Below are 26536 nucleotides of genomic sequence, written 5' to 3'. Positions count from 1 at the left end.
TTTGGGTCGTAAGTCCTCTGACAATTCTGTGTTTGGCTGACAGCTGAATAAGAACATGACAGAGTAGTGAATAACTAATGATGTCTCACAGTTCAAAGTATGCCCCAAGAGCCAGTGCGTGTCCACTGTGGGCCACCGTACCGACCTGTTCCTGCGAGACCCGGGAAGCGTTCTCATCACTGACTTCTTCGGTAGCGTCCGCAAGGTGGAGATCACCATGGAAACCATCAATTTGACCGAGCCTATCACGTTGGTGGAAGACAAGTAAGCCAAACACACTTTTCTGGTTCCTTTCAACTACTAAAAAAATAACAATAAATAAATAAAATTATACATAGGTATAGGGGAACATAATTTTTTTTCCTCCCATTTTATAAATGTATGCCGGCATCTAGAGGTTAAAAAAAGATGTACACTTTCATTCCGATGTCATCGCCACCTAGAGGTTATGAGAAAGGTGTACACTTTAATTCTAATATGCCGCCACCTAGAGGTTATGAAAACGGTGTAGCCTACACTTTCATTCCAATATGACAGGGGTACGTACGTATGACTGCATATACTGTATATACAGTTACCCTGGCAGAATTTGTGAAACATAGTTTTTTTTTTTTTTTTTTTTTTTTTGCACAACTGTGTGTTTTCTCATTTACTTAATAAAAGTAGGGCTGTGAATTTCAAAATAAGAGAAAGTAAATAAAGTATTACATCTTCAAATAAAGTGCTTAACTTCAAAATAATTTTTTGAAAAAAAACTTTGTTTTGATCAGATGGGTAGAAGTAAAATCATGCATTGTAAAAATTCATTATAAATAGGTAGAAGGGTTTTCCAGAATTTTGAGGTCAACTTTGGGAGTGCGTATTATACATGGGTGCACATTATACACGAGAAATTACGGTAATTTCTTCCAAATCAATTTACACTTCAAAGCATACCATAATTACATTTTAGATCTCCCTACACTATGCTGAGACTCTCCAGTAGTGATTTTATTTTTAACTAAAAAGGGTGCAAACTGATAGCCTGTTATCATTTGGTTTTAATAGAATGGCAGTGGGCCAAATTAGATTACATTAGATTAGATTTCTCTCATTAGCGCTTCTTCAATGGTGGTTGTGTTGTCTGTGGCACAGTGCATCGTATACTATTTAAGGGACACTCAAGGGTGTCCTCAGGGTATGCTTAATTTACAGTTGATATAAAAAGTTTACACACCCATTTAAATGACAGAGACCAAGCTAGATAATTTTAAAACCTTTTCAAACTGTTAGTGTTAGCTAAAACCTGTCAAAACGGTTTTTTTCTTCCCTTTTTCCTAAAAGCTGGGGCATTACTCAAGGTGGAAGGAAGTATGAACGGTTTGAAATAGCAGTTTGTGTTAGCACAAAACTTTCACGCTTCTGCTTGAAAGTAAAAAAATAAAAAATGTCAGGAAAAACATGAACCTAATTTGGGGTTAATCAGAGACCCTCTTGTGGTGGCAGGTGGGTGCTGACTCCCATTTACTGTTTTTTCCATTGGTTAATTCTGAACAAAACCACAGCCCAGCTATAAAAATCTTGTTAAAAAATGTTTTTCTTGTGCAACCACAATATTTTGGTTTATTTGAAAAGATTTTGGTGGAAAAAGTTTTTAAATGATTTATCTTGCTCTAAAAAAAAATGTATATCACAAAAACCTGGCATTTGAACAGGGGTGCGCGGACTTTTTATATCTACTGTTGTTTTTCTTTATACACAACAGAGAGCTCGCTGGATTCGCTTTCGAGCACCATTCTGCGTAATGTGCACCCAAGTTGCACACAAATTGCAGGGTGTAATCACCAGCACTCCCACTAGATGGATGTAGAGACTCTTCAACCTCCCTCTCATAGTTCCTCTGAAGCTTGGGTTTTTAACATCTTAACCGATGTTGATTGAGTGGCACCACACATAACGAGAGAGAAAAAAATCGCTATGTGTTTTCTTTATGCTCTTATCTTGTGTAGTGTACTCCAGAGAGTACTCACCAACAAAGCTCACCGCACACACACAACGACTTCACCACAGACAATCGTAAGCCTTCTCCTCCCAAACCAGATTTTTGTCATAGTACCAAGACTGACCTGTGAGGGGCAGCATACTGCAAGAAAATACAAAAGGCGTAGTACTTGAAGAAATAAAATAAAGCAGACGGGTAACTACATTGCGCTTGCAAACTCTTCTCCCTGTCATTTTTTTTTTTGGGTGAATGACTGGTGAAGCACATTACACAAACACTCAACACATGTATTTGTGTCTGACAGCAGTGCAAACCTTCTAGTTGACTATTGTTCCATTTCAGGTGACAATCCCAGAGTCCAAGGATTAGCCTAACTCATTAGTTAGTACTTAGTCAGCAGACATATTGAAGGTTGGCCATGTTGAACATTTACTATCTTCATTTATGTTGTTCGAGCAGATCGGGGATGAAAAATCACACCCTACACCACATGATAATCTCACACTCGGGCCTTTGCTGACTTTGATGGTAATGGAGGGAAATTGCTCTAATTATGGTTGATTGTCAGTATGTGTGTATCCCCCTTTATTAATGTTCATCTCATAAATTCATTAAGCAGTATTTTCGTGACAAAAAAAATGCATCTTTCTTGAACGTTTACTTACTGCAATGCCCTTGCATGTGGGAAAGGAGAGCCATATTTGGCGATGCGCTTTTCATCTGTCTGAACGCAATGACCACACTCAGCCAGGAGCAGCTGTCGGCCACAGCTCACACCCCGGCATTCACTCGCCGACGGGACACGCCACCCTACCAGGCCAACCTCTCAAAGTCCCATAAATTACAATAGTTACAGTTTCGATACTTGTTATGCATGTGATTTTTGTGTATGTTTACAAGGTTTAAATTGTGTTTTTTTAGGGTGTAGGAGGCGTAAAACTATATGCAGTGGAACCTCGATATAACAGTCAGTCGTCTGATATAGCTGATTGGTCGTTACATTGAAGCACTTTAAAAAAAAAAAAAAAAATGTACGCCAGATGCACCCTTATTACTGTACAGTACAAAAATGTTTTTTAGGTTTTTTTTTAGTGTGCAAAGGTATTGTAAATAAATAATATAATATGTAAATAATTGTAAATATAAAGAAGCTTGAAAGTTTCACATTTACCACACCGGTGTGCTTGGTCATGGTGACATTGTTGACATGCAGTACATCATAGGCGAGTCACTTTCATGAGCTGCGAGGAATTAAGTGTGCTTCGTATTTCCAAATCTGTTGTCAAAGGTGGACGGCTTGACAAAAAAATAGCATGCTCCAGACTCCAGAGACTTGATTTGTATTCCTCATTTAACACCGCTGCCATGTCTCTCTCACTCTCTCTCTCTCTCTCTCTCTCGCTCTCCCTCTTTCTCTCTCTCTCTCTCTCTCTCTCACACATTCTCTATGCGCTCTTGTAGAGCACAATAGAAAATAGATAGACCCATCATACATGGGTGCCACGTCAATGCCCCACATTCAACGTCTTGTGGTGTTTGATCAATTTAAATTTTTGTGTGTATCTGACCCGGGAATACGTCAGTCCCATTCTCTGCCTGCACTGCGCCACAATGCCAAAAAAAAAAAACAGCGGCTAAATCTGGAACTGACAGACTTTATCAATGCCTGTTTAAGTGACAAATCGAAACTATTTTTGACACATTAAGTCCTGACGGTTCGTTTGATCAGATATCCGTTTTATTGTGGTTCTATTGTATATAAAAAAAATTGTATGATCTTGCTATATTGCAGATTTCACCTATTGCAGGTGTGTCTGAAATGTATCCCCTACAATAAAAGGAGGTTCCCTGTTCATCTTAAAACATCCCTCAACTACACAAATATTGGACTCAATAGAGGACTAACAGTCAAAATGTTTAGTGCTGCTAATTAGTAATTAGAAGCGCTTGCCATTCCTATTTTAGTCATTGCTTGTTTTTGTCCCTCAGGCGACACACAACATCCCATAATATTTTATTATTGATTAGCAGCAGACCAGAAACACCCTGCCAGCTTTGCTGAACTGCCCCGATTCGGTCCTAGAGAGAGAAAGAGAGAGATGTTAGGATTCTTCTACTGGTGAAGTTTTATCCTTAGTTCAAGCTCGCAGGCACTTTATACAGTGGCGTGAAAAAGTATTGGCTGAGGATGGCTCAACCAGTTATTTGGTTACTTTTCACACAGGGTCACGTAACTTAGTTTTTTTTCTTTAACAAATGAAATCACCATTTAAAAACAGCATTTTAACGTCACTTGGGTTATATTTGTCTGATATTTACATTTGTTTGATGATCTTAAACATTGAAGTGGGGAAACTATGCAATTTGAGAAGGTGGCCAGTACTTTTTCAGGGCGCTGTGTTTTACAGTATATTTTCTTTTTAGTCCCTCTTGTTTGCATGCTTGCTTTTGCTGTTTGGCAAAGCATCCAGAGGCACAAAGTTGAGATGCTTAAAACCTTTAAAAAATAAACTAAATGAAATGATAAAGGCGAGAGTGAATAAAACTGGTTTAAATCAAGGGAACACACACACACACACACACACACACACACAGTTGCTCTGGTTGCAAATGCTTACAAATCGAGACGTTCAAATTAGTTTCTGCACGAGATTACGTCTGTAGTCTTTTTAATTAAAAAGCCAAACAATAGACGCTAATTAGTTTAGTCACAATTTTTGATTGCGCCCCTGCACTCACCACGCTGTGCACCTTTTTAATTTAGGCTCTGTGAGTTGTTGGGGGTATTTTTAGATGTATCACTAATGAGAAACTAATCTGCATATTCAAATAATAATGAATGTAACGTTGGCAGCGACACACGTGCTTCCCTAATGATGCCACCTTCCCTTGGGAAATAGTTTTTTTTATGAGGGGGCCCAAAAAAAAAAAAAAGACTTAAATAGGTCAATTTATTCGCTACCACCGCTGTACCAGAACCTCCAATCTTCTGTAAAAAAAATTAAAAATAAAGAAACCTCCTTCACTGCTGGAGCGACACTGGGGAAGCCAGATAGCATAAATGAAAATGGTGAGCTCCATGTGTTGCCATAGAGATGGTGTACCCTCTCCCCTGCACAATGCACACACAGCCCGTTTAGCATTAGTACAAGCCAAGTAAATGGTATTTCATGTTTGATCTTTTTTTTTCACGTGCGCACCCCCTGGAGGACGCACAACAATTTGGGAATACCTGATTTAAACCAGTGGTAGTGTGCGTAAGTCAATCCAGGTGAAGTACAGTAAATGGTCTGTCAGGTTTAATCTTATTTTATCTTGCGCACCCCCTCTAGGGCACACACCTCAATTTGCCAATCCATGATTTAAACCAATGGGTTGAAGTCAGTCCAGGCCAATTAAATGGTATGTGAAATTAAATATTCTTTTAATGTTGCGCACCCCCTGAAGGGCGTACCACAGTTTGGGAATTGTGCATGTGATTTAAACCAAGGAAGGTGGGTGGGCGAGTGTTTAATCATTTAATTTGATCTCGCAGATCCTTAAGAGGATGCAGCATTATCTTATAATGTGGGAGTACGCAGTCAGTTCAGGCCAATTAAACTATATCGTCACCGTCTGGCGGAATCTGTATCTACAGAATCAACACTTTTCAGCACGTCAGACTTTATATGTACGTGTGTGTTAGTTTTAGCACTTTTTAAAGACGTAAAGCGTTGCTCGATTAAGTTGGCGTGTCTATGATGTCATCGCCTTATGCCGGCAGACAACACAACTTAACATGACGGATGGCGACGAGAAGCCGGCGAGCTGGAAATGATCAAGCCTTTGCCCTTTGCAAAGACGGAAATGTTCTCTTGCTCGCTGTTTTGCTAACCACTTGTGAAGGCGCCATGGCATCACTGTTGTCCAGCCACGTCTTGCCTTGGTCCTGCCACTCAAGATAAAAAAAAGTTTTCGCCGCACAATCATGCCTCAAAGATTACAACGGCATAGTGTTTGTGTGAGGAACATGACTTTCAGAACAGCAGCAGCAGAGCAAAGTATTGTCACTTAATACTCGATAGCGTGCTTCAGGCTACATGTTGTTTTAAAACATCTCTTGATACCTCGCCTGGGCTTAGTATCAAAGTTAAACAAGGATCGTTGGAGATGGGCACTCAGAAATGAACCACACAAACACAGATTTGCTGCTAACAAAATGGCACTCTTTATTAGACCAACAAATCAGCGTATCAAGCTCTTAGAATCCATAATCAACTCTGCTGGGCGTTCGTACGCAACCCGCAGCAGAGACCAACAAGCAAGTTCAAGTTCCAATCACAACGTATTCAAGCTCTTAGCTTACCGTATGCCAGTAGGGTGGAGAGCCCACACCCTTGGTAGAGCGAGCTTTCGAATACAAGCTGGGCGTTCGTACGCAACCCGCAGCAGACTCTACCAATGGTGCTTCAAGCTCCCCTTTTTATACCCACATTCTGTTATGCAACTTTTATTATGTTCTAGGAACATCTTTTATGACAACATGAGAAGGCCATCGCGCCACAAAGACATCATTGCGCATTGACATCATTGCGCCACAAAGACACAAAGAGGCCACTGCGCAACACATAACACAAACACAAAGACATAAAGAAGGCCATTGCGCAACACAAATACAGAAAAACATCACACAAAGAAATATTATATTTCACATGTCAACACAAACCTAAAACATCTTAACCTCCACTACTGATTGGAAAAAGTGTACCCTTAATTCTCCCTTGCTAAACGGTGCTTGTGAATTCCCGTCCCAGCAGAACGAGTTTTTAGTACCACGTTCACCACTGCTCATTTAACTTGCAGCGATGTTGGCTGCGCTTAATTTCTGATATTAATATTGTATTTGTATTATTTTGTTGAAAATTCCCCAGCCGAAGTAGCAGGTAAACCTATTCTTAATTCAACCTGAAGAAATGTTTGTTGCACTCTATTCAAACAAAGTGTGAATGTATTTGCCAGTTATTTTTGTTCACTTGTTTATTATATCCATAATTAACATTTACCTGATTCCCTTACAAGGAACAACAGGAATCTAGGAAATTTCACTTGCACTGTCCAGTGTCCAGATATTTATTTCACAGTCAAAGGGGTTTTGAATTTTTGTCTAAAAATTTACTGAATCGATTACAAGCCACTGAATCGTTTCGGATCGTATTGTTCTAATATTTAAACCATTGGAGTGTGGAGTGTGGAGGGGGGAGTTAGTGGGCAATTAAAATGTACGCACCGTTTAATATTTTTATTTTATCTCGCGCAACCGCTGGTGGGCGCACCACGGTATGTGAATCCCTGCCATAGAGCACAATGAGTCGTGTCAACAGGCTGTTATAAAAGATAGTACTGCATTAATCGTCACTTTGTGCCACTCACTTTCCCCTTCTCTCATTGCAGCCCTCTCCAAGCAGCCATTTTGCCTCGCAACAAGCTGCTCTTCCATTAAGTGTATTGCACTTGATTGAGAGGACGTTTTAAGGAGTGTTCAGTCTCCTCTTCATTATACATGGAGCCTAACAATGTAATGACATTTAGTCATCATCTGGTGACCAAAACACAGGCGAACGACGGTCACGCCGTAATCATGACCGCCGAGTTCATTTTCAGAGTGAGCCATTCGCGAATTGATTCATTTGATTCGTGACCCAGTCAGACAAAGTTTCTTAGTGGAGCTTCTATTAAAGGAGAATTAGTTTAAGCTGAAGATGGCAACTGCAGACAGCAAGGCTAACCCTCTTTGAGAGGTACACGCCATCAAGTGGAAAGTGCTCTCCAATGAATTACCTCATATAGTGTAGTGGCCCAGGGTGTCTGTTTTTCTCTCTCGCTCTCTTTGTCTCACTGTGAAGTGTCTTTGGTGTCCTCATCAGAATCACGAATCACCGTATTAAAAAAATAAAAATAAAAAAAAAAGGCAGAATAATGAAATTCTTAGGTCTTATTATAAGTTGTAAAACATTTGCACTTGCACACATACCAGTACAATCCAAGGTCTCAAAATGTATTTCCTTCATTTTATACCTTTTATTTTTTTATTTTTTTTTTATTATTGGATGTAGGTGATTTTGGCATGTCCCACACACTGCTCCGCTAACTACAGTGTGTGTAATAACATGGGTCATTGATACTTCTACTTGTAGTTGGTCTTCAAATCCATTTTTTACTGTTTCATGCATATTATTGTTATCATTTATTATTATTATTATAACATAGGTCAACATGAGTCTGACATAGTTTAAGTTTGCCATCTACTGTTTGTGGTTTGTCGATTGAATGCAATAGCCTTTGAACGCGAAACCACTAGTAAACAACAGAATTTGGATTTGCCGTCATTTTGACGTAGGTCGGACAATTAATATTCAAGTACCTGCCCACTTCGTGGTTGCTTCACGCCCACTTATTTCAGCTACATTTTTATGTAACTGGTGGATTAAATGGCAAAGCTTGCATTCATTGTTGCCAGCGATTAACGTCACGGGAGGTTCAATTCAAATGAATGGGAGCGGATGATGAGCTTAACCTCAAAATATCCCCCTGTCTTTTAATTTTCACCCACGTCCCCTTTCAGATCACGTTCCCTATTAGCGGGCCAACAATTAAACGCTTGGTGAATTGTGCTTCACAATGATAGAAAGACATTGAAGGAACCGACGTCGCTATGAATGCTTGGCTGCCCCAGGTTTGTAGATGTGAGTAGTGCGGTAGTAGTGATATGGACCAATTAGAGCCAAGCTGTTTTCTCATATTTCAATTAGGAAAGATGAGCGATCCAATCAGAGCAACACTTATATTAATGAGAAATTCGGCCTTTTCAACTGCAAGGTGTAAAAGACCAACTACAATAGCTTGTAAAAGGACATTCTGAGCATTTCCAGCCCAAATTATCTTCTAAGTCTGAAAAAAGGACATCAAATATTATCTAAAAAAAAAAAAAAAAGGTTGTTGGACTTTCAAGGCACTCAGTGCTACGACATTGTCACTTCGACATGGTCACAAAGGCTGAGAATCAAATCTCCAACATTCGGGGTTGGGAGACGACCACTCTACCACCTGAGCCCTCCCGCCCATTTATTATTTAAAAAAAAAAGTACTAAGCATGCATCTCCAAATTGTTTAAACTGAATAACAAACAACTTGTATATAGTGAAATGAAATATAAACTTCAGCTTCATAGATACCGCAGTCTACATATTAGTCATCCATCCATCCATTTCCTGAGCCGCTTCTCCTCACTAGGGTCGCGGGCGTGCTGGAGCCTATCCCAGCTGTCATCGGGCAGGAGGCGGGGTACACCCAGAACTGGTTGCCAGCCAATCGCAGGGCACATAGAAACTAACAACCATTCGCACTCACAGTCATGCCTACGGGCAATTTAGAGTCTCCAATTAATGCATGTTTTTGGGATGTGGGAGGAAACCGGAGTGCCCGGAGAAAACCCACGCAGGCACGGGGAGAACATGCAAACTCCACACAGGCGGGGACGGGGATTGAACCCCGCACCTCAGAACTGTGAGGCTGACGCTCTAACCAGTCGGCCACCGTGCCGCACATATTAGTCATAGTAAAGGTAATTTCATCCACCTAATGATAGCGCCTATTGAGCGGGTAAAATTGAGGCGTCTATTTTGTTTAAGTGGATGACGCACCCAATTCACTGGGGTACTGTATTTCTATTAGAGTGCATTTTGCCGAAATATGTTAAGATTTTGTTCCGTTCTAGTGGAAGAGGAGCTTATTAAAGCCCAGAGGCGGTTATATTATTTGTGTGGGGAGGAGGTTATATTTGTCTGGGAAAACCTTGAATTTTCTTCTGTTGTCTTTTAAGTTGAGCCCAGCTCAAAGAGTATTTGCAGATGAGAAGACCTAAAAATGTCAGAAAAACGGAAGCCCTTTCATTGTTGGAGACGAGCCGTTGAGTTGTAGTTGGCCTAATTAGTGCTGCATTCTGATGAGATGTAATCATGGTTGCTATGACTTTGATTCTCTTCTCTGACTATTTCCATTGTTAGCGCTCATAAGCTGCATGCTGCTTTTTAAAATTAATTGACATTGAGGATAAGCGGTACAAAAAATGGATGGATCGAAGTTGTAAATAACTGATAGCAATTACATTTGAAGGGTAACTGTGACAAAACACAAGATAAAACCTGTGTCAGAATAGTGGCTTTATTTTAACGGCTTTAATGTTTTCTGGCCAACCTATTACACAGAAATGCTGCTTTAGAGCTTTGCCTTTTACACAGAACCCAGCGAAGGCAGGATATTACGGCATCCCACAGTCAGATGGTAGGATGACCACACCAGCAGTGTCTGGTGTGACGTACGAAACACTTGTTGGACATTGACAATTGCGTTCAGCACACGGGGTAGTACAGCAACAGTCTGTGCTTTCGCACAGAGACACGGTGCCAGTGTTTGCTGTAACGTATAATATAGTTTTCTGACTGTGCCAATTTTGGCAGGAGAAGTGAGTACTGGGTGTCAAACTTTTACACAGAACCAATGCATGAAATAGCTGTCAGGGCAGCGATAATTGCTTTCACACAATGGGGCGGGAGAAGTTGCACACCCCGTCTCGACATTGCGAAATACCCTTGAACACCGGTGGCATCCCGCCTCTGATATTACATCCAAAGCAGAGAATTGAGGGGCTGATGTTGTACCCTCTCAGAACAGCAACACATTAAAGAGGCTGACAGATGACGGCTTTTACAGGTTGTAAGTTTCACGTCTGTCACAACTGTGATACGACAACAGGAGGCAGATAAATGCCAGGCCTTCTCTTTCTGTGCCATTTAACAGAAGAACATAAAAAAAAAAAAAAAAAAAATGACAACTCCTCTTATAAGACGTGTGAAAGGGGCTATTTAATAGCGCCTCAAAAGAATGTCTTAGACCATGTGCACACAGAAACGGAGCCGATTTATTTCTTTTTGGTTTTGTAAGTTTTCTGTCAACATGCTTTACAGCTATCCATTTTTTAACAAAACAGGCATACTCAAATGTAAACCTAACAATTTTCGCTAGATACGGTCTACACAAACATCCAGACTTTCACTCTTGAGATGACAAAATGCCCACGCCTCCCACAGAGTGAGGGAAGAGGTGAAGTTCTCTCAGTTGAAGCGTTCGAGAGTTACTATTGCTCCCAACAGCGACGATGTACCCCATCTCAACTTGTTGTTGACCGTGGTAGTTGAGGAGCAGAAGATTTGACTGTGACTACCGCATCATCCTCTCAGGAAAGATGCGTATGTGTTGTAAACATGGAAACACAAGAGCAACGTTTCCAAATGTATTGACTGTGGGACGCCGTTTCCAGAATGATTGTATTCGGGCTCCCAAACTGCTGGTCCCATGTGGAGGAAACTTAGAAAAGATTCAATTTAAAAAATAAAAAAAAGCACAAACTTTGCGAGCCGCTTTAACTAATTTCCGTCTGCACTTGGTCTTGAAATCCTTTGCTTTATTAAAACTTACAAGACCAACAAAAGTCTATCTCCCCTGTGCTAACACAAATACTGCCATCTGTGCCTGTTTTATGAGATATGATACCATGGGAAAAAGTAGGCTCCTTTGTAATCTTTATTTTATTTTATTTTTTGATTCAGTTCCAACAACGGAGAACTGCAAAAGGCGTCGCTCTCATACGTGGATCAGCTGCCGGTGTCTGAGATCATCCATCAGGTAAGAGACACACAAACAGACTCATTATACAAAACACGCACACGCGTTAGGACCCCGGTCATTCCGGCCTCGTGATCATGTCGCTTTAAGTGCGACCGTGCTCCATTGGGAGACAACTTAGAATGTCGTGTATGACCAGTCGAGAACCCTCAAGAGATATCTTGGTGCCGTTTCAATGGCTACGATGGCAAATGTGAAATGCGAGTCTGGGTCTCCTCAGCGTGGAGGGGCAACCATGAAATCTGGCTCGTTTGCGGCAGGAAAATGTGCGCGTACCGAGTATCCTTTCCGAGTCGCTTTGCTCGCATGGTTTGCATTCAAGTAGCCGACCTGTGTGTATTAATTTGCGTTACAGACACAAATGCATGCAGCCCATTCGACATAGCGTGGACCGGTCCAAATTTTTTATTGTTCAGTAAAACAATGCGTGACGCGATTTCTTTAGAGCTTTTTCTAGTAGTGCTACCTTTTGTGACTTTCACTCTGATTAAAGGAAGAGGAGAGGCATAGACATAGTCTTTACATTGAAGGTAGTTATCAGGGCAATTCTTGTTCACTTTCTTTGGACAGCATTAAAAAAAAAAAAAGTAAAATAATAACATTTTGAAATATATAGGGGCCCTCACCAGAAAATAAATGCCTCCCCTTTACGTACTGTTGACTATTGGTTCTTAACCTTGTTGGATGTACTGAACCCTGCAATTTGTATACGTGTATTCACTGAATCCTTCATAATTGGAAAAATAAAAGTATTTTTTTCACATTCAAAACATAGGTATGTATTTTATTAGTGCACAAAAGGAAAAATGGATTGGTTGTGCACAGTCACTCTGCTCAAAGAACAAAAACAGTTTACATTAAAAAAAAAAAGCCAAAGACATAATTCAATGAAAATTACTGCAAATCCCTCCCAAAGTATTAAAGATAATCATGCTCCAGTAGACTGTTGTGTGATTGTTCCGCAATCTAATCAATTGAAACTCCACATTCACTTGACAGAAATTGCAAGGTAAAGACAAAATTGTTTGATAGTGCTCCAAAAATGCGTACATAGGCACATTGAACGATGTCCGCATGCAAAAGTCAGTCATTTTCAATGTCTCAGTTTTCCTTAATGGTCTCTCATATCTGCTAGTTAGCTTTGCATTTTACAGGCCCTTTATGTCCCAGCCTTTCCTGTGCCCGTAAATACACACACAGTATAGATTACATCACCCCAGTGACCCCTGCCACAGATGTTTGATTATATTCTTGCAGTCCTGTTTGTGCCTCACTGGATGAGTTATGCCCTCAGGCCCTCATAGCCGGCGATCTGCAGTGAGGGCCAACGTCCCCTGTAGCTTATTGACAGCTGCCCTCCCTTTGATTTGGTGTCGTGCTGCGAGAATCCCTCGCAGAAACGTCTTTGTAATTCAAATTCAGACACACTCGAGCGACGAAGTAAGATGAGAGCCAGCCTCGCCTCGATTTGATGTCTTGAATATGCCGAAGAGGGTCTGCCGCCCGTGGCGACAAACACAAATCCAATCGTTGATTGTCTTCTCAGCGCTAAGCAAAGCATTTTCCTATTTGCCGTGAGCGCACGCGCCGACTTGTAAATAGAGAAGTCATCAAAATGACTGACAGTGACTATGTGGGGGATGTGGTATATGAAAATGTGTGTGTGTCTGTGAAGTGTTGATTAATGCACTGTCGCTGTTGTCGGCCCTGCCAAGCCCACTCATCCCATCCTATTCTTATTCTACATTTTATGGTTGCTGAAAAGAACTCTCTCATTCACTTCCCTGGTGTATTGTACTTTTTTGTATTATTTGGAATTCTGTTTCCCTCTTCAAAATAGCTCTTAGCGCGAATGACGTCACATTTAGTCATGAACATTTATAAGCTCCAGTGATAGCTCGACTTGCCCGATTGTTCGGACAGAGTACAAACTTAGAATACATATATATAATAATATACATATAATTTTGTAAGAGGACCACATCCCTGGAACTGCATTTCAGTGTGGTTCAATCGAGATTAATGGTGTAGAACAGCTTAAACATTGGTTGACATGTAGAGAGAGTGGGGGGGAAAAAAGCAGTATTAGTAGAAAGGTAGTGTTTTTTTTTTGGTGTTATTTTTATTAATTTTTTTGCTAGCACTTGCTCAGTAAATGGTACCACGTGCAGTGTAGCTAATGTGTTATAAAATTTGGGCGAATCGAAACACATTCACGTCACTAATTATATTAGTAGATATCAGAGGTGGATAGAGGAGCCAAAATATTTACTCAAATAGAAGTAAAAAAAGTACATAGAGAAAATGCTACTTGAGAACTGAGTAACTGTTATTTCTGACTTGACATAAATTATGAGACAAAATATACTGCTGCCTTCTTTTTTGTTTTGAGCGTTTTTTTCTTTTGTTTTTAAAAAAAAAAAAAGCTAAAAGACAAATAAAAAGATGAAAAAAGCTTCATGTGGCATAAAATTGATGTATAGATTTTGTGAACTTTATTCTGGATAATTTCTTTTCTTTTTTTCTGGCATTGTCTTTTGAAATAGGACTTTCACATTGTTTCATGTTTTGTTTCTCCATATTTAGGTCACTATTGAAACATAAATCAGAATTTTGCCCTCAAACAGATACTTGGTGCTCAAGTAGCATCCATTCATTTTCCGGACCACTTATCCGGAAAGGTCGCGGGCGTGGTGGCGCCTGTCCCAGCAGACTCTGAGTGAGAGGCAGGGTACACCCTGAATTGGTTGCCAGCCACTCGCAGGGCACATGTAGCCAAACAATCATTCACACACCCATGCACACCTATGGGCAATTTAGAGTTATTAATTACCTACCATGCATGTTTTTGGAATGTGGGAGAAAATCGGAGTACCCGGAGAAAACCCACGCAGGCACGGGAGGAACACAAACTCCACACAGGCGAGGCCGGATTTGAACCCAGGTCCTCAAAACTATGAGGCAAATGTCCGAACCAGTCAACCACCGTCCCGCCCCACTCAAGTAACATTTCCACCAAATACTTTACTCACAGATTTAAGGGCCTCCTGAGGTTAACCCATGGTCTGAATATCTTGCGTTGTAGCGCGAGGTGTATTTCCGATTACGGTGTAAAGGCAAATAAACCTAACTGCATAGAAGTTGCAGTCGCTGGTATTTAGTCTGTATTTTCAATTGTTGGCTCCTTTCCACAGATGAAATATAGAGAGCACACATTGGTCACATTTTCTACTGTAAATCCCTCTAGTTTACAAGCTCTTATCCAACGTTGACATTTCTCTGGATTCCTTCCCGGCTTAGGAAAAAGAATGGAAAAAAAATAAAATAAATACCTTCATATGATCACAGTCACCATATATCGAGTCACTCCTGTAGACGCCAAAGCAGCAGTGTTGTTACCGTAATACATCTGATGGGGCAATATTTAGGATCGGTTCACTGAGTTAACTCGTACAAGCACGCTGTACACGCTGTCCCGCTCAATAGTTTGTCCGAAACAAATATGGCCGCGGCGCATGCGCAGTGCGCTGTTCTAAAATTAGCATTTTTGCATAATTGTGATCAGTGCTATTGTTATTCATGGTTATGTCGACTTGACAATACGCCTCCACGGAATCGAGGGCGTTGAAAATGCAAACGGGGTAAATGAATTCCATTGCCGCGTTCCCTCAGTCGCGCTGGGCACACAATGAAACTCTTTTCAAAGTGGACGTGGGGTGCCCTGGTTCTGAGTCCTTCGCCACCCACTCTTATTAGATTAGCGCTTACACTGTGCCTCTGCTCAGCAACAACAAAGGATGGCATTTGGCACTACAAATACATTACGTATGAGAATAATGTATACCCATTTGGGTACTCAACTTTGTCAGTATTTGATTCACATTAGCTACAGTAAAGGAACAAAATGCAAAGCATAAAAGTGCTTTTCTGCAAACAGGAGAAGATTTAATGACGCTTAAAAGGAAACATAAGAGTGCATACTAGTGCTATCAGTAAATTATCAAACAAATGAAAAGATTATCTACTAAAGTATTTCATACTATATTCAAATAGAAAATACATATTTAATAAACAAAATACAGCGGTGCCTTAAGATAAGAGTTTAATTCCTTCCTTGGCCATGCTCGTAACTCAAAACACTCCTGTTTCAGTGCTGTTCCTTCTGGTGTCTGCGTCATGGCCAACTGGGGAAAGTTTATTACAGACATACGGATATACAGGGCTACATGGAAACGGTCACTCTTCAGTAAGCCACTGTAATATTGGTCGTTCTTTGCAGAGGATAAAGAATGTATACCTGGAGTATTGCGATATTCTCTGTATGCGTGTTGCACCACTGATAATGTTCTAATATCCATTGCCTAAAAGGCTGTTACACCGCTACACCGTTGCAATTCGTTAGTCCATCTCTGGCGTTTTGTTTATTAGCATTAACCTAAACTGACTTGTTAGCCGGAGCTGAAGCTATGTGGTTTTTTAAAATACACAATGTATTATCTTTGTTTCACGGTTAGTTTGACGGTAAACTTCAAAAGGGAGTGGCAAATAAACAGCTAGAACCTTTTTTTGTTTAGTTTTTTTGTTGTTGTTTTTTTTGACGAATAGTTCCCCATTTGCCCGACTTCTGCTTGTTTTGAAGTAAGTTGAGTTCACTGCCACCATACAGCAAATCTTTGCTCGCAAGTCAAAGTAGAAAATCCCCTGGACGAAGGCTCGTATCTCGAAAAACTGTGAGTGAGTTGCCTCACTCGTATCTGAAGGCACCACTGTATAATACTTTTTTAGGAAAGTGCTACATCAATTGTTTCTCTTTTTTAGAAACAAATGATGCAAACAAGTGCACCACTGACAGTTTAAACAGTCTGGATTGTTATGCGATAAAATCACCAATGTTTAACATATTACCAAAACCACGTTGCTAGCCACAACACCAGCTAGTCCAGAGGATGAGCTTTACTGTATTTGTTCACAGCGTTATATATGTGTGGCTAGTGTGCGAGGCAATTATATTTCTTGTCCCTACCTAATATGTTCCATGTGAGAACTTGGTATGCATCTGTACCTTTCATAATATTTGGTACAGAAAATCTAAATCCTAATGCACGTGCTGTTTACACCCTTATCGCTGATTGCGTGAATGTCAAGACATTTGAGTGCAATGGAAATGCTAAGTGATGCTCTCCTGACATAAATTGCAGCCGTTTTCGCCCTTGGGAGTGTTTGTGTTCGTCAAGGTGTTTCAGACGAGCGTTAGCAACCCATGTTAATTATCTCCAATCTATTTGATGGCTTTGCCATTAATTGATTTTACCGTTGTATTGATCATGCAACACAAAGCCCGCATAATGGAGGGGAAGGCTGCTTCAGTGAACAGTTCAATCAGTGAAGGTCACCAAACAGGCAGCCTTTCTCTTCCCTACACTCGTTTCTCATCTATGTGTCAAATATTTTGTAATGCCCCTTTCATGCTCACATTTTTCAAGTTTTTGTCTTCCTCCTGTAAAAGTAAACATTTTCATAAACTGCATATTTGAACAAGTAGCCTTGATTACGGTTTTGTAGTGTAAAACATGCAGCACTCCACAATATGTCAGACAATATAACCGCTTTGCCAGTATTGCGTAATGATGTATAGTGTAACAAACAAATTGAGAGCATGACAAAAGCATAACAGAAGTGCTTAACAAAAGCCTAAAAAAGTGCATAGAGAGACTTGACGACCCGTTACTGTGCACAAAGCCTGAGAAAAAGCACTGAAAAAGACGCAAAAGTGAGTGAGAAAAAGAAGCACAAAGAGCATGACAGCAGTGCTAAGAACAATCCTGAAACAGAATCACAGATTGAGAAAAGCCAAACAGCAGTACACAAAAGCCTGAAAACGAAGCATGGACTCTGAATTTGTCTTCTTATTACAGATCGTGCTAACTACTTACTAATTTCGCTTGGCTGAGGCCATATGTTCCTCGTGTTCCTGCTGGCAGCACTGCTGATGCAGCTTTGGGTCACTGGCAGTCCGTCTCCCCTCGTGCTTGTCCGGCCCCAGAGGCCTTGCGCTAATCATGCGCTGGCATGCACACAGGTCAACTGCTCCTGATGGTCACACGCTCTCAGTCGGGTCTCATCAGCGTCGACGGGCTCGCCCTCTGTTGCGTCTTGAACTCACCAAGGCTCGCTTAAAGTGGAGTGAAGACATTGTACCAAGTTCTCGTATAGCAGATTATCATCATCACTCCAACTCCAACTTCTTTGCGAGTGAAGCTAAGGAAAGCATCTTTTAATATACTGTACAGAGAGTCAGACCTCCAAGCTAAGATCTCACTGGAGACTACTTGGCAACTGGAGTCGCCGCTGGTCGCGGAGACGTCTCCTGGAGGGAGTCGCGGTGAAATCGAACATTTCATTGGAGACCTTATGGCGACTCCTATGTGCTCACAATAGAGAAAAACCTTAACATAGCTTAATGCCACAAAAGTGCAATCAGTCATCACCAAAATTAATGCGGACAATCTCTATTTATGGCCACTTGAACCTCTAAAAATATCCGAATGATCGCCCCAATAATTTGGATTTTATGGCCGTAAAATTATTTTCCTATATATTTATAGAGAGAAAAAGCTTAACGCGCTTTTGTCACAAAACTGCCATCAATCGTTACCAAAATGTATGTGGACACCTCTACTTATGTCCACTTCAACCTCTGAAAATATCAGAACAATTACCCCAATATATTGGATTTTATGGACTTGAAAGCATTTTCCTGATTAGAGGACTATCCCAGTGTCCGTGCTCCACCAGCTGAGCGCGGAACACGCGCGTGCACACACACATGCACATGTATTTATTTAAAGAATATATATTCTGTACATAGGCCTATATCAGCGACTTCCGGGTGAATTGGTTGTCATGTTGTTTGGAGATGTCAACTACATAATGGAACCAAATGTTAATTGAGTTATAGTATTATTTCTTAAATTGTATTTGTTGAGTACCTCCTCAGAAACTATTAACTGACATCTGCAGTGTCAAAGAAAACATTTTTTTCCCCTTAAAGCTGCAACACTGACGAGCTCACAGCTCACATGCCTTAACGACTAGAAGGAATTAGCATTCTGTTCGGGGAGAGACTCTCCATTGATTCCACTTGATTGAGCAATTAAATATATTTGCAGGTCGACATTGGTGAGATTTATTGAAGGCCTGTGTCTTCTGACAGTGGAAATTGGCAGCATTGTCACGTAAACTGTTGTGAGGAGAGGGAGGTTATTGCATACGTAAGCACTCAAACACAAATTTTTACTTCCCTAACCAATAATTCCTCCCAAATTGTCGCACGGTGTCTCGGACCGAACAGTTTGCTTTCTTTTATCATGTTGTGAATCACAGATTTCCCAGCAGCTTCCCAGGGAGATGGCAAGGGCAAGGGTGACTGAATGCGACACAATCATTAGAGACTAATTGTTAGCATATGGCAGAATAATCAGTCATTGTGCTAAAAATTGCTCCAGGGAAGGAAATCTACAGGGAAGGTTGACAAGAGATGTCCTGTCTTGTCTTTAGTCATCTTTCTTTCACACAGAAACGGAAGAAGCATAATTTTGCATATTTATCATGCTTACCAAGAGTTGTCCAATTCAGTCGTGTTAAAATTTTATTTCGAAAAATTCAATTATTTTCTTTTTACGTGTACTGATGCATCTACCAAGTGTGCTCAATGGAAAATGGTTATTTACCAGGGTAAACTCTAAATACATTTTAGCGCTGTAATTGCAATGCCATGATACTGTGAAACCGTGTTATGTTTTGCCCACGGTTATCATACCGTTAGAATCTGATACCGGCCCATGAGAGATCATTTGCATACCAGATGTCTTGTCTAATACATGGATGATGGCCTTCACAAGGGAACTGCGTTAAAGAGTAATCGTGCTCAAACTTGTCAAGTGTGAACACAGCCTTGAGAGAGGCATCACATTTGTTGAAACCCAATTAAATGGCTCCACACATTCCGACTCCGTTGAGTTAACTTTACTTTTAAGTCCTCCGGAAGTTGGTCTCCTCCTGTCAGCCTCGCTTTATCTCCATTTGCAGTGTCAATGTTTACCGCTCAGCAAACGTTCCTTCCCTCCCTGCCTCCCTCGTTGAGCCAAACAGACACCACACTTTTCTCCCATTCTGGTGAACTCAACCGCATACAATGTTCTATCCCGAGTGCTTGTCCTGCCAAGTTTTGCACTCTGTGGATGGGGGGGTGAAATTCCACCACTTTCTGACTGGATAATGTCAGCTTTTGTAGAGAGGAATAACAGAAATCTCTTAAGTGCTTGGTCGCATTGTATGCATTGTTTTGACCCCCTATGTTTCTATACTCCCTTCTTTTTATTTATTTTTTTTAGAGGTTAACTCATCGGGGTGCGGAATATTTCCATCGCATTAGCATATAAATGCGCTCCTTGTGATGCGTGTTTTAATACGGAGAGATTTAAAAGTATAATCATGCACAAGATGATGTGCCAGTGAACGGGACAAACACGAAGCGAGGGAAGTGTACTGATGATGTGTTTGTCTGCGTGCGTGCGCGTGTGTGCGCTCTTGCCTGCCTGCCTTTGTGAATGACAGCGTAATCAGCAGTTGCCTCAACCGGAGAAAATATGCTCACTATTACTAAACTGCATTTCACCCTCCCCCCCCCCCTCCTCCCCTCTACCCCCGTATCACCTCACCTTAAATCGCCACCCCTTTAGAAGCCCAAACAGAAAGACTGGCACCCTCCCGATGGCTTCATCCTTGGCCTTTGGACGCTCATCCTGCTGGTGTTTTTCAAGACGTACGGCATGAAGCACCTCAAACACATCTTCTGAGACATTCGCCATCAATAGAGCGAGGAGCCGTTAATAAACCGTATTGAAAGGGAACCGTGAAAGATGTACGCCAACACAACTGTGAGGCCAATGTTATCTATTTTTTACACTGGGACATTTGTTGATGTTTTATGTTTTTCTATTTAAAATGTGATGTATTTAAGTTTTAAGAGGAGGGGTTGCATGCAAAAGAAGAGCTGCATCAGGCTCAGGTGTCTTTGCACAATTAAGGCTGGATTTATATTGCAGGTCTAAGTGGGCAATTTCCAATTTAGCATCTACATGCATTATTTACTTTTGTCTATATGCATATTTTCAATCACAGTAATGTGCTATTTGCAGGGAATAACAAGGACGACTGAGTCCTGCCACAAATAGCACAAAACTGAGTAATTGAAGCCCCCCCCCCCAAAAAAAAAAGTTAATTGCCTGTATTAATAGTTTAAACCATAAATATATCCCAAAGTATGTCTACTATGACTAGTCGTAATTACATTTTGAATATTTGGAATTTGCATTAAAGATCACCCAAACTATGATCCCAAAACAGTCTAATATAATTTCAACCCCAACATGAGGCTTAAAAAGAAAGGATTTACTGACTATTTGATTTTGGAAAAATGCTCCGGAAGTTTGCATATTCATGTGTATACACAGGCATCTAAGACTGTCTGTAACTTCCACTAACAACCCAGGCAAAATTTAGCTCCTCTGCGACATAGTCATGAAAAAAATTATTTGACCACCCTTATTTCTTCAGTTAGTTGTGAATTTTAATGCCTGGTACAACTAAAGATACATTGTATACATTTGTTTGGACAAATATAATGATGACAACAAAAATACCTCATAGGCTTTTAACAGCTGATAACTAGCCATTTTCCATAGTTTTCTTGATAGTAATCAAAATCACTGGGAATAAAGTTAAGCTTAAAATTAAGCAAAAAGGACAAAGTATTATGGAATCATCTCCATTTTTGTTGTGTTCCTTGTATTCTTCAGGTTATATACCTTTAGTGGTACCAGGCATTAAAATGAACGACGGAAGAAACGGGTAGTCTAATATTTTTCCTCAATGACTGTGTAAAGCTCCTCTCGTGGGGAATTACTGTCATCCTTATCCAATGTTCCTGTGTTTACATTACTGAACACCTGCAACAACCTACATGGATAGCCATCCAAAATGTAAAGTATGTAAACAACTACATAAGTGGCAACATCGAGCAGCTTTGATGCTTATGAACGTTTTAGGGCCCGAATACCAATTGGAATCGCTGTGTTAATGATCATTCTGACCAATTCATCTCCTTTTTAGGGGCCTCTGCATGCCCAAGAAGTCCCTAATTTGTGCAAGACCGTGCATCCCGGTAAACACTTTAGGGTACGAAAAATGCTCACCACCCAAAAACAAAAACCCCTGATTCCATAGCCCTCCAAGGAACACATCAGTTTCACCAATTGACACCAAATTGGGTGGGCATGTCTATCATAATAAGATGCACTAAAAGGTCTCAAGGACTCAATAGAGAATTTGAACAGGAAGCCAGACATTTTAGTTTGAAGCAGCCATTTTGTGGGCTGGTGACTTATACTTGGAATTCGCCCAAAGAAGCCCCAACCATAAGTGGTTATCCTCGACAGATGGAGGATTTGCAAAAGATTATAATTTCCATCTTTGCATGTTGATGGAGCATGGCAGTAAAGTTTGAAGACTCAGCTAACCAAAGTCCCAACTTGAAGACATCAGAATAAGAATAAGAATCATCTTTATTTTCCAAGTTATGGCCAAAACACAAAAGGAATTTGAATCCGGTAGTTGGAGCTGTTCTAGTACGACAACAGACAGCCATTTGACAGAAAATACTTTTGAGGCATAAAAACACAGTACAGAGAGTCACTGAGCGACGAAAGGTTGGCGGTAATGTGGTAATGCCAATAAAATAAAAAAAATGTTGTTTTTTTTTTGTGTGAAAATTGTGCAAATGATGCACAGTCCTGGAGTGATTTAGAGCAGTTTGAAATGACTAATAGAGCAATAGTCTAGTACAGTGACATTTATGCAAATCTGGAACAGTGTCAATTGTGGAAATGGTGGAGAAGCACACTAGTGGCCAGTATTGGTCAACAACATATATGCCAATAGTGCAGAGTGGCGAGACTACTACAGTGAGTGCACGAATAATGCATAATTATTATGCAGGATGTGGAGGGTCCAAGAGGATTTTGCATGCTCTTGTCTTAGTCCTCAAGGGTGGGTAGGGGTGTACCGACAATTTTTTCAGCAGGTTTGATTGCCCATTGCACTGGGATGAGTTTGTCCTTCTTTTGGAAGCACCAAACCAGACTGATGGATGAATACAGGACTGATTCAATGACTGCTGTACAGAACTGGGTCAACAGCTCCTGTGGCTAGCCGTGCCGCAGGAAGTACATTCTGTGCTCGGCCTTTTTTAGGATGAAGTTGATGTTGATCTCCCACTTGAGGTCCTTAGAGACTGTAATTCTCAGGAACTTGAAGGTCTCGACGGTTGACATGGGGCAGTTGGACAGTGTGAGGGACAGCTGTGGCGAAGGTTGCCTCCTGAAGTACACGATCATTTCTACAGTCTTGAGCGTGTTCAGCTCCAGGTTGTGTCGACCACACCACAGCTCCAGCCCCTCCGAGACATAAGCGTCCCCTCCTCACAGAAATGTCTGGATGCGATTTACTTTATTTCTGACACTTCCGTTCTTACGATTTGGCCATTTTGCCCATTTTCAACTGTCCTTCAAAACTAACTTGTTCTAGAGATTTTGTCCGATTGCTCCCCAGTTTAACCACATATAGTAGACAGATGGACAATGCTAAATTGCAAAATAATTCAGTTTTCGCCTCTGCATGTCGGCAGAGCGTGGCAGCGAAATTTGAAGAGTTGAAAGTTAAAACACTCGGGTGCAAAACTGGGAGTTGTGTGACTTGAAACGTAGTGTAACTCCAGCCTAAGTGTGCACACAAGCGAGTCATTGAATAAGAATTTAATCACTTTTAGCGGATGTTCTGCTCAGCATATTTTGTCTATTTTTGTGTCCAAACTGCCGGGCCAGCCAGAAAAGGGGAAAAAGCGGGATGGGGGCCCGTCTGATTGGTGGCGACTGGCGCTGCTGAGAGATGACTTGTTACGTCTCTGCTGTCTGGACGCATTACACCCCCTGACCGTCATAATGTGGATAACAATCCCACATAATACAGTCGACTCTCTCCTATTCACCAAATTGCCCACCCTGCGGAAACATCCATTAACTTCCCAACTGTGTAGCGCTCCAACTGACGGCTATTTCTGTGGCCGATCACAGTCCTGCGGTGAGTGAATGATAAGCCAGTAAGCCCCGGTGGCCGTCCCAAATGGATCCTCTTTCATGTAATGGTCTTTCTTCATTCCCCTCCCATCCTTTCATTCCTGCCGTGACACTACATCACCGCCTCATTGCCGGGAGGACTGATTGATGTTTAAAGCACACGGGCGCCTCCCCTCTCCAAAACCAGACAGCTGCTGCATCAGCCACCCGGGTGCCTTTCTTCTTATACATTATTAATACCGGGCTCATCTCTTCCTTGCTTTTCAGCCCCTTCTTTTTTATTTCCTGCCATCCAATTCCCACAGCTTTCTCCCCCTTTTTTGGGTGGGGAAGCATGTTTTTCTTCCTCATTTTGGCGAGATGCCGGTGCCCCGATTATAGATGAATCGCTGAATCAAACTGAATAAATTTGTCTCAACTGCTCGTAACCGACAATAATGAGCTTCCCTAATTACTCGGAGATCCTCCCCTCCTTTGACCGCTACAAGCGCCTTCCTTGAAGTGATAAGCCGGAGTACGATTTTTTTGGCCAACTTGGCTCTCCGAAAGCTTGTTTGAACTCCAAATTGTACTATTTTTGGCATGTGCGGCTGTACTCAGAACTACGAGGTCTGTCAGAAAGGTTCCAGGACCGATGTCATAGAAAGTCCAATGTCACGCCTTCACGCACTCCTGAAAGGCTTCATCCGGGATCCTCTGCATTTCCATCGTCACGGCAATCATCCACATCTTCATAATGGGTCCCCTTGATGACCCCTTGAGCTTGGGAAAGAGGGGGGGGGGGGGAAGTCACACACAGCCAGGATGGGTGAGTTGGGAGGTTGCTCCAGCACGGCAAATGTTCTTCTCGGCCAGGAACTGTCTGATGCTTCAGGGCGTTGTCAGCAGGCACATTGTTATCGTGACGCAGCCACAGCTTGTCGCCTCTTCTCATGCGCTGAATGACGTAAACGCCGCAGGATCTTATTGAAGATGTGCTGGTTGATCGTCAGCCCCACAGTCAAGGGGAAAAACTCTAGTTTTAGGTTTGAAATATAACTTTTGTGACACCATTGCTGGAACCTTTCTGACACACTTCGTGCGCCATCCTCCGTGCCCTCGAAACGCCGCCATTTGTAATCAATAACACAAAACAAAAGTCGAGCTTGACAGATTTTTCCATGGGAAGTGAAGCTGAAGCTGAAGCTTTTCAGGTAACCTTTGTAATATCATTTCCAAGGATTTAAATGGACATTTTAGAGGTTATATGATAATGAATTCTCCTTCTTAGTGGTAGGCGATACTCAGAGGGGCTTTGCTTTGAATGAAGCCAAACTGATCTTTGTCCTTTGCTTGGAAAGATTTCTTTTCCTGGTTGTATTGTTTGCATTTTATGATTGCTGTCCAAGGAAAACCCTCTGTGTCTATAAATTTTTTATAATATGTGATACAACAATATTTCCATCTAGAATACATTATAAAATGTCACAACATTTGGAGATACCTGTTTTTCATCAATACAAAAAAGTCCTGTTTGGAGTTTTTCCTTCATGTTGAGAAATGTTTTTTTCCCCTAAATAATATATAAAGTCACAAAATTTGATATATCCGCCTAAGAAAATCATGAAATTTGGAGAATCTTTATACTTAAACAAAATTAGGCGACTCCTGCTTTTCATAAACACTAAAAAGTTATATTTGGCCATAGCTGGGTTTTTTTTTTCCATATATCTTGAAAGATTCGGAGATATCTGCTTAGAATTCAGGAATTTTGGAGAGAGACGCTTTTCATGAATACTAAAAAGTCAGAACATGTGGCGATGCCAGCTTTAATTCATCAGTTAAAAAGTCACAAAATTTGTATATCTGTTTTTCATTATTCCGAAAAAGTTTGGAGGTACTTCTTTTGCAGAAATACCAAAGAGTGACCACATTTGGAGGTACAATATGCGGTGTTCATCGGGCAGCAACATTGCATAATTTGTCTGTATGATCTCATGACACTAAAGACTTGACTGCTGATTTTTGTCTGACATTTTGTATAACAGTGAAAGATCTTTATTAATTAAAACATTTTAAATATTTTTTTGGGGTGGTCTGAAACTTGGTCAGGTTGCCTGGAATTTAATCCATCAACAATGTTAAAGCATCATTTCATTTTGACTGTTTCACCAACAAGCTTGTTGTTAAGACATCACCACTGTCCTGTCAAATTAAGTTTGATCTAACATGTCACAGAATTGAATATCTTATTGATTTTTTTTTTTTTTTGAGGGGGAAGATTTAGGAATGATGATTAGATTTTGGCAGACAAGGTCAACATCTTCAGCATCACTCCTCCCTTCCCGCCAGTCATAATGGAATTATTCTTATGCCATGAATGGCTTTTATTGATTGACTTTTCAAAATAAATTGGCATAAAATATGGTTTTCTTTTTCACATGAGCTATAAAGTGGTTGAAATGCACATTTAAAAATGGATTTTCATTTCTTCCTTTGTGGTTCTATGAGCAATCTCTCATCTTAATGTCTCATCTGACTGTTGTGAACTCCTGTTATATGCAAAATAACGCTGGCGGATCGATGTCTTGTACGGCAAACTCGCTGAGACGGTCCGTTAACTGCGCCTTTGCTGGTTGCAGGTAAGTAGTGCACTCCTATT

The 26536-nt window shown here is 40.9% G+C and overlaps 1 protein-coding gene across 2 annotated transcripts in view; it reads left to right on the top strand.

Annotated features, from left to right (window-relative positions):
• Positions 1-26302, top strand: part of pigk (phosphatidylinositol glycan anchor biosynthesis, class K) — a 33459-nt gene extending 7157 nt beyond the window's left edge. For both annotated transcript variants that reach the window (XM_061797203.1, XM_061797202.1), the window contains 3 exons: positions 92-264; positions 11626-11701; positions 20443-26302. In XM_061797203.1, coding sequence (XP_061653187.1) covers positions 92-264; positions 11626-11701; positions 20443-20559 — 366 coding nt within the window. In that variant the 3' untranslated portion in view covers positions 20560-26302. The remainder of the gene's footprint in view (positions 1-91; positions 265-11625; positions 11702-20442) is intronic.
• Positions 26303-26536: the final 234 nt, after the last annotated feature.

This window comes from Phyllopteryx taeniolatus, chromosome 14 (genome assembly GCF_024500385.1).
Source record: "Phyllopteryx taeniolatus isolate TA_2022b chromosome 14, UOR_Ptae_1.2, whole genome shotgun sequence".
NCBI lineage: Eukaryota > Metazoa > Chordata > Actinopteri > Syngnathiformes > Syngnathidae > Phyllopteryx > Phyllopteryx taeniolatus.
This window is presented reverse-complemented; position numbering and strand designations above follow the sequence as displayed.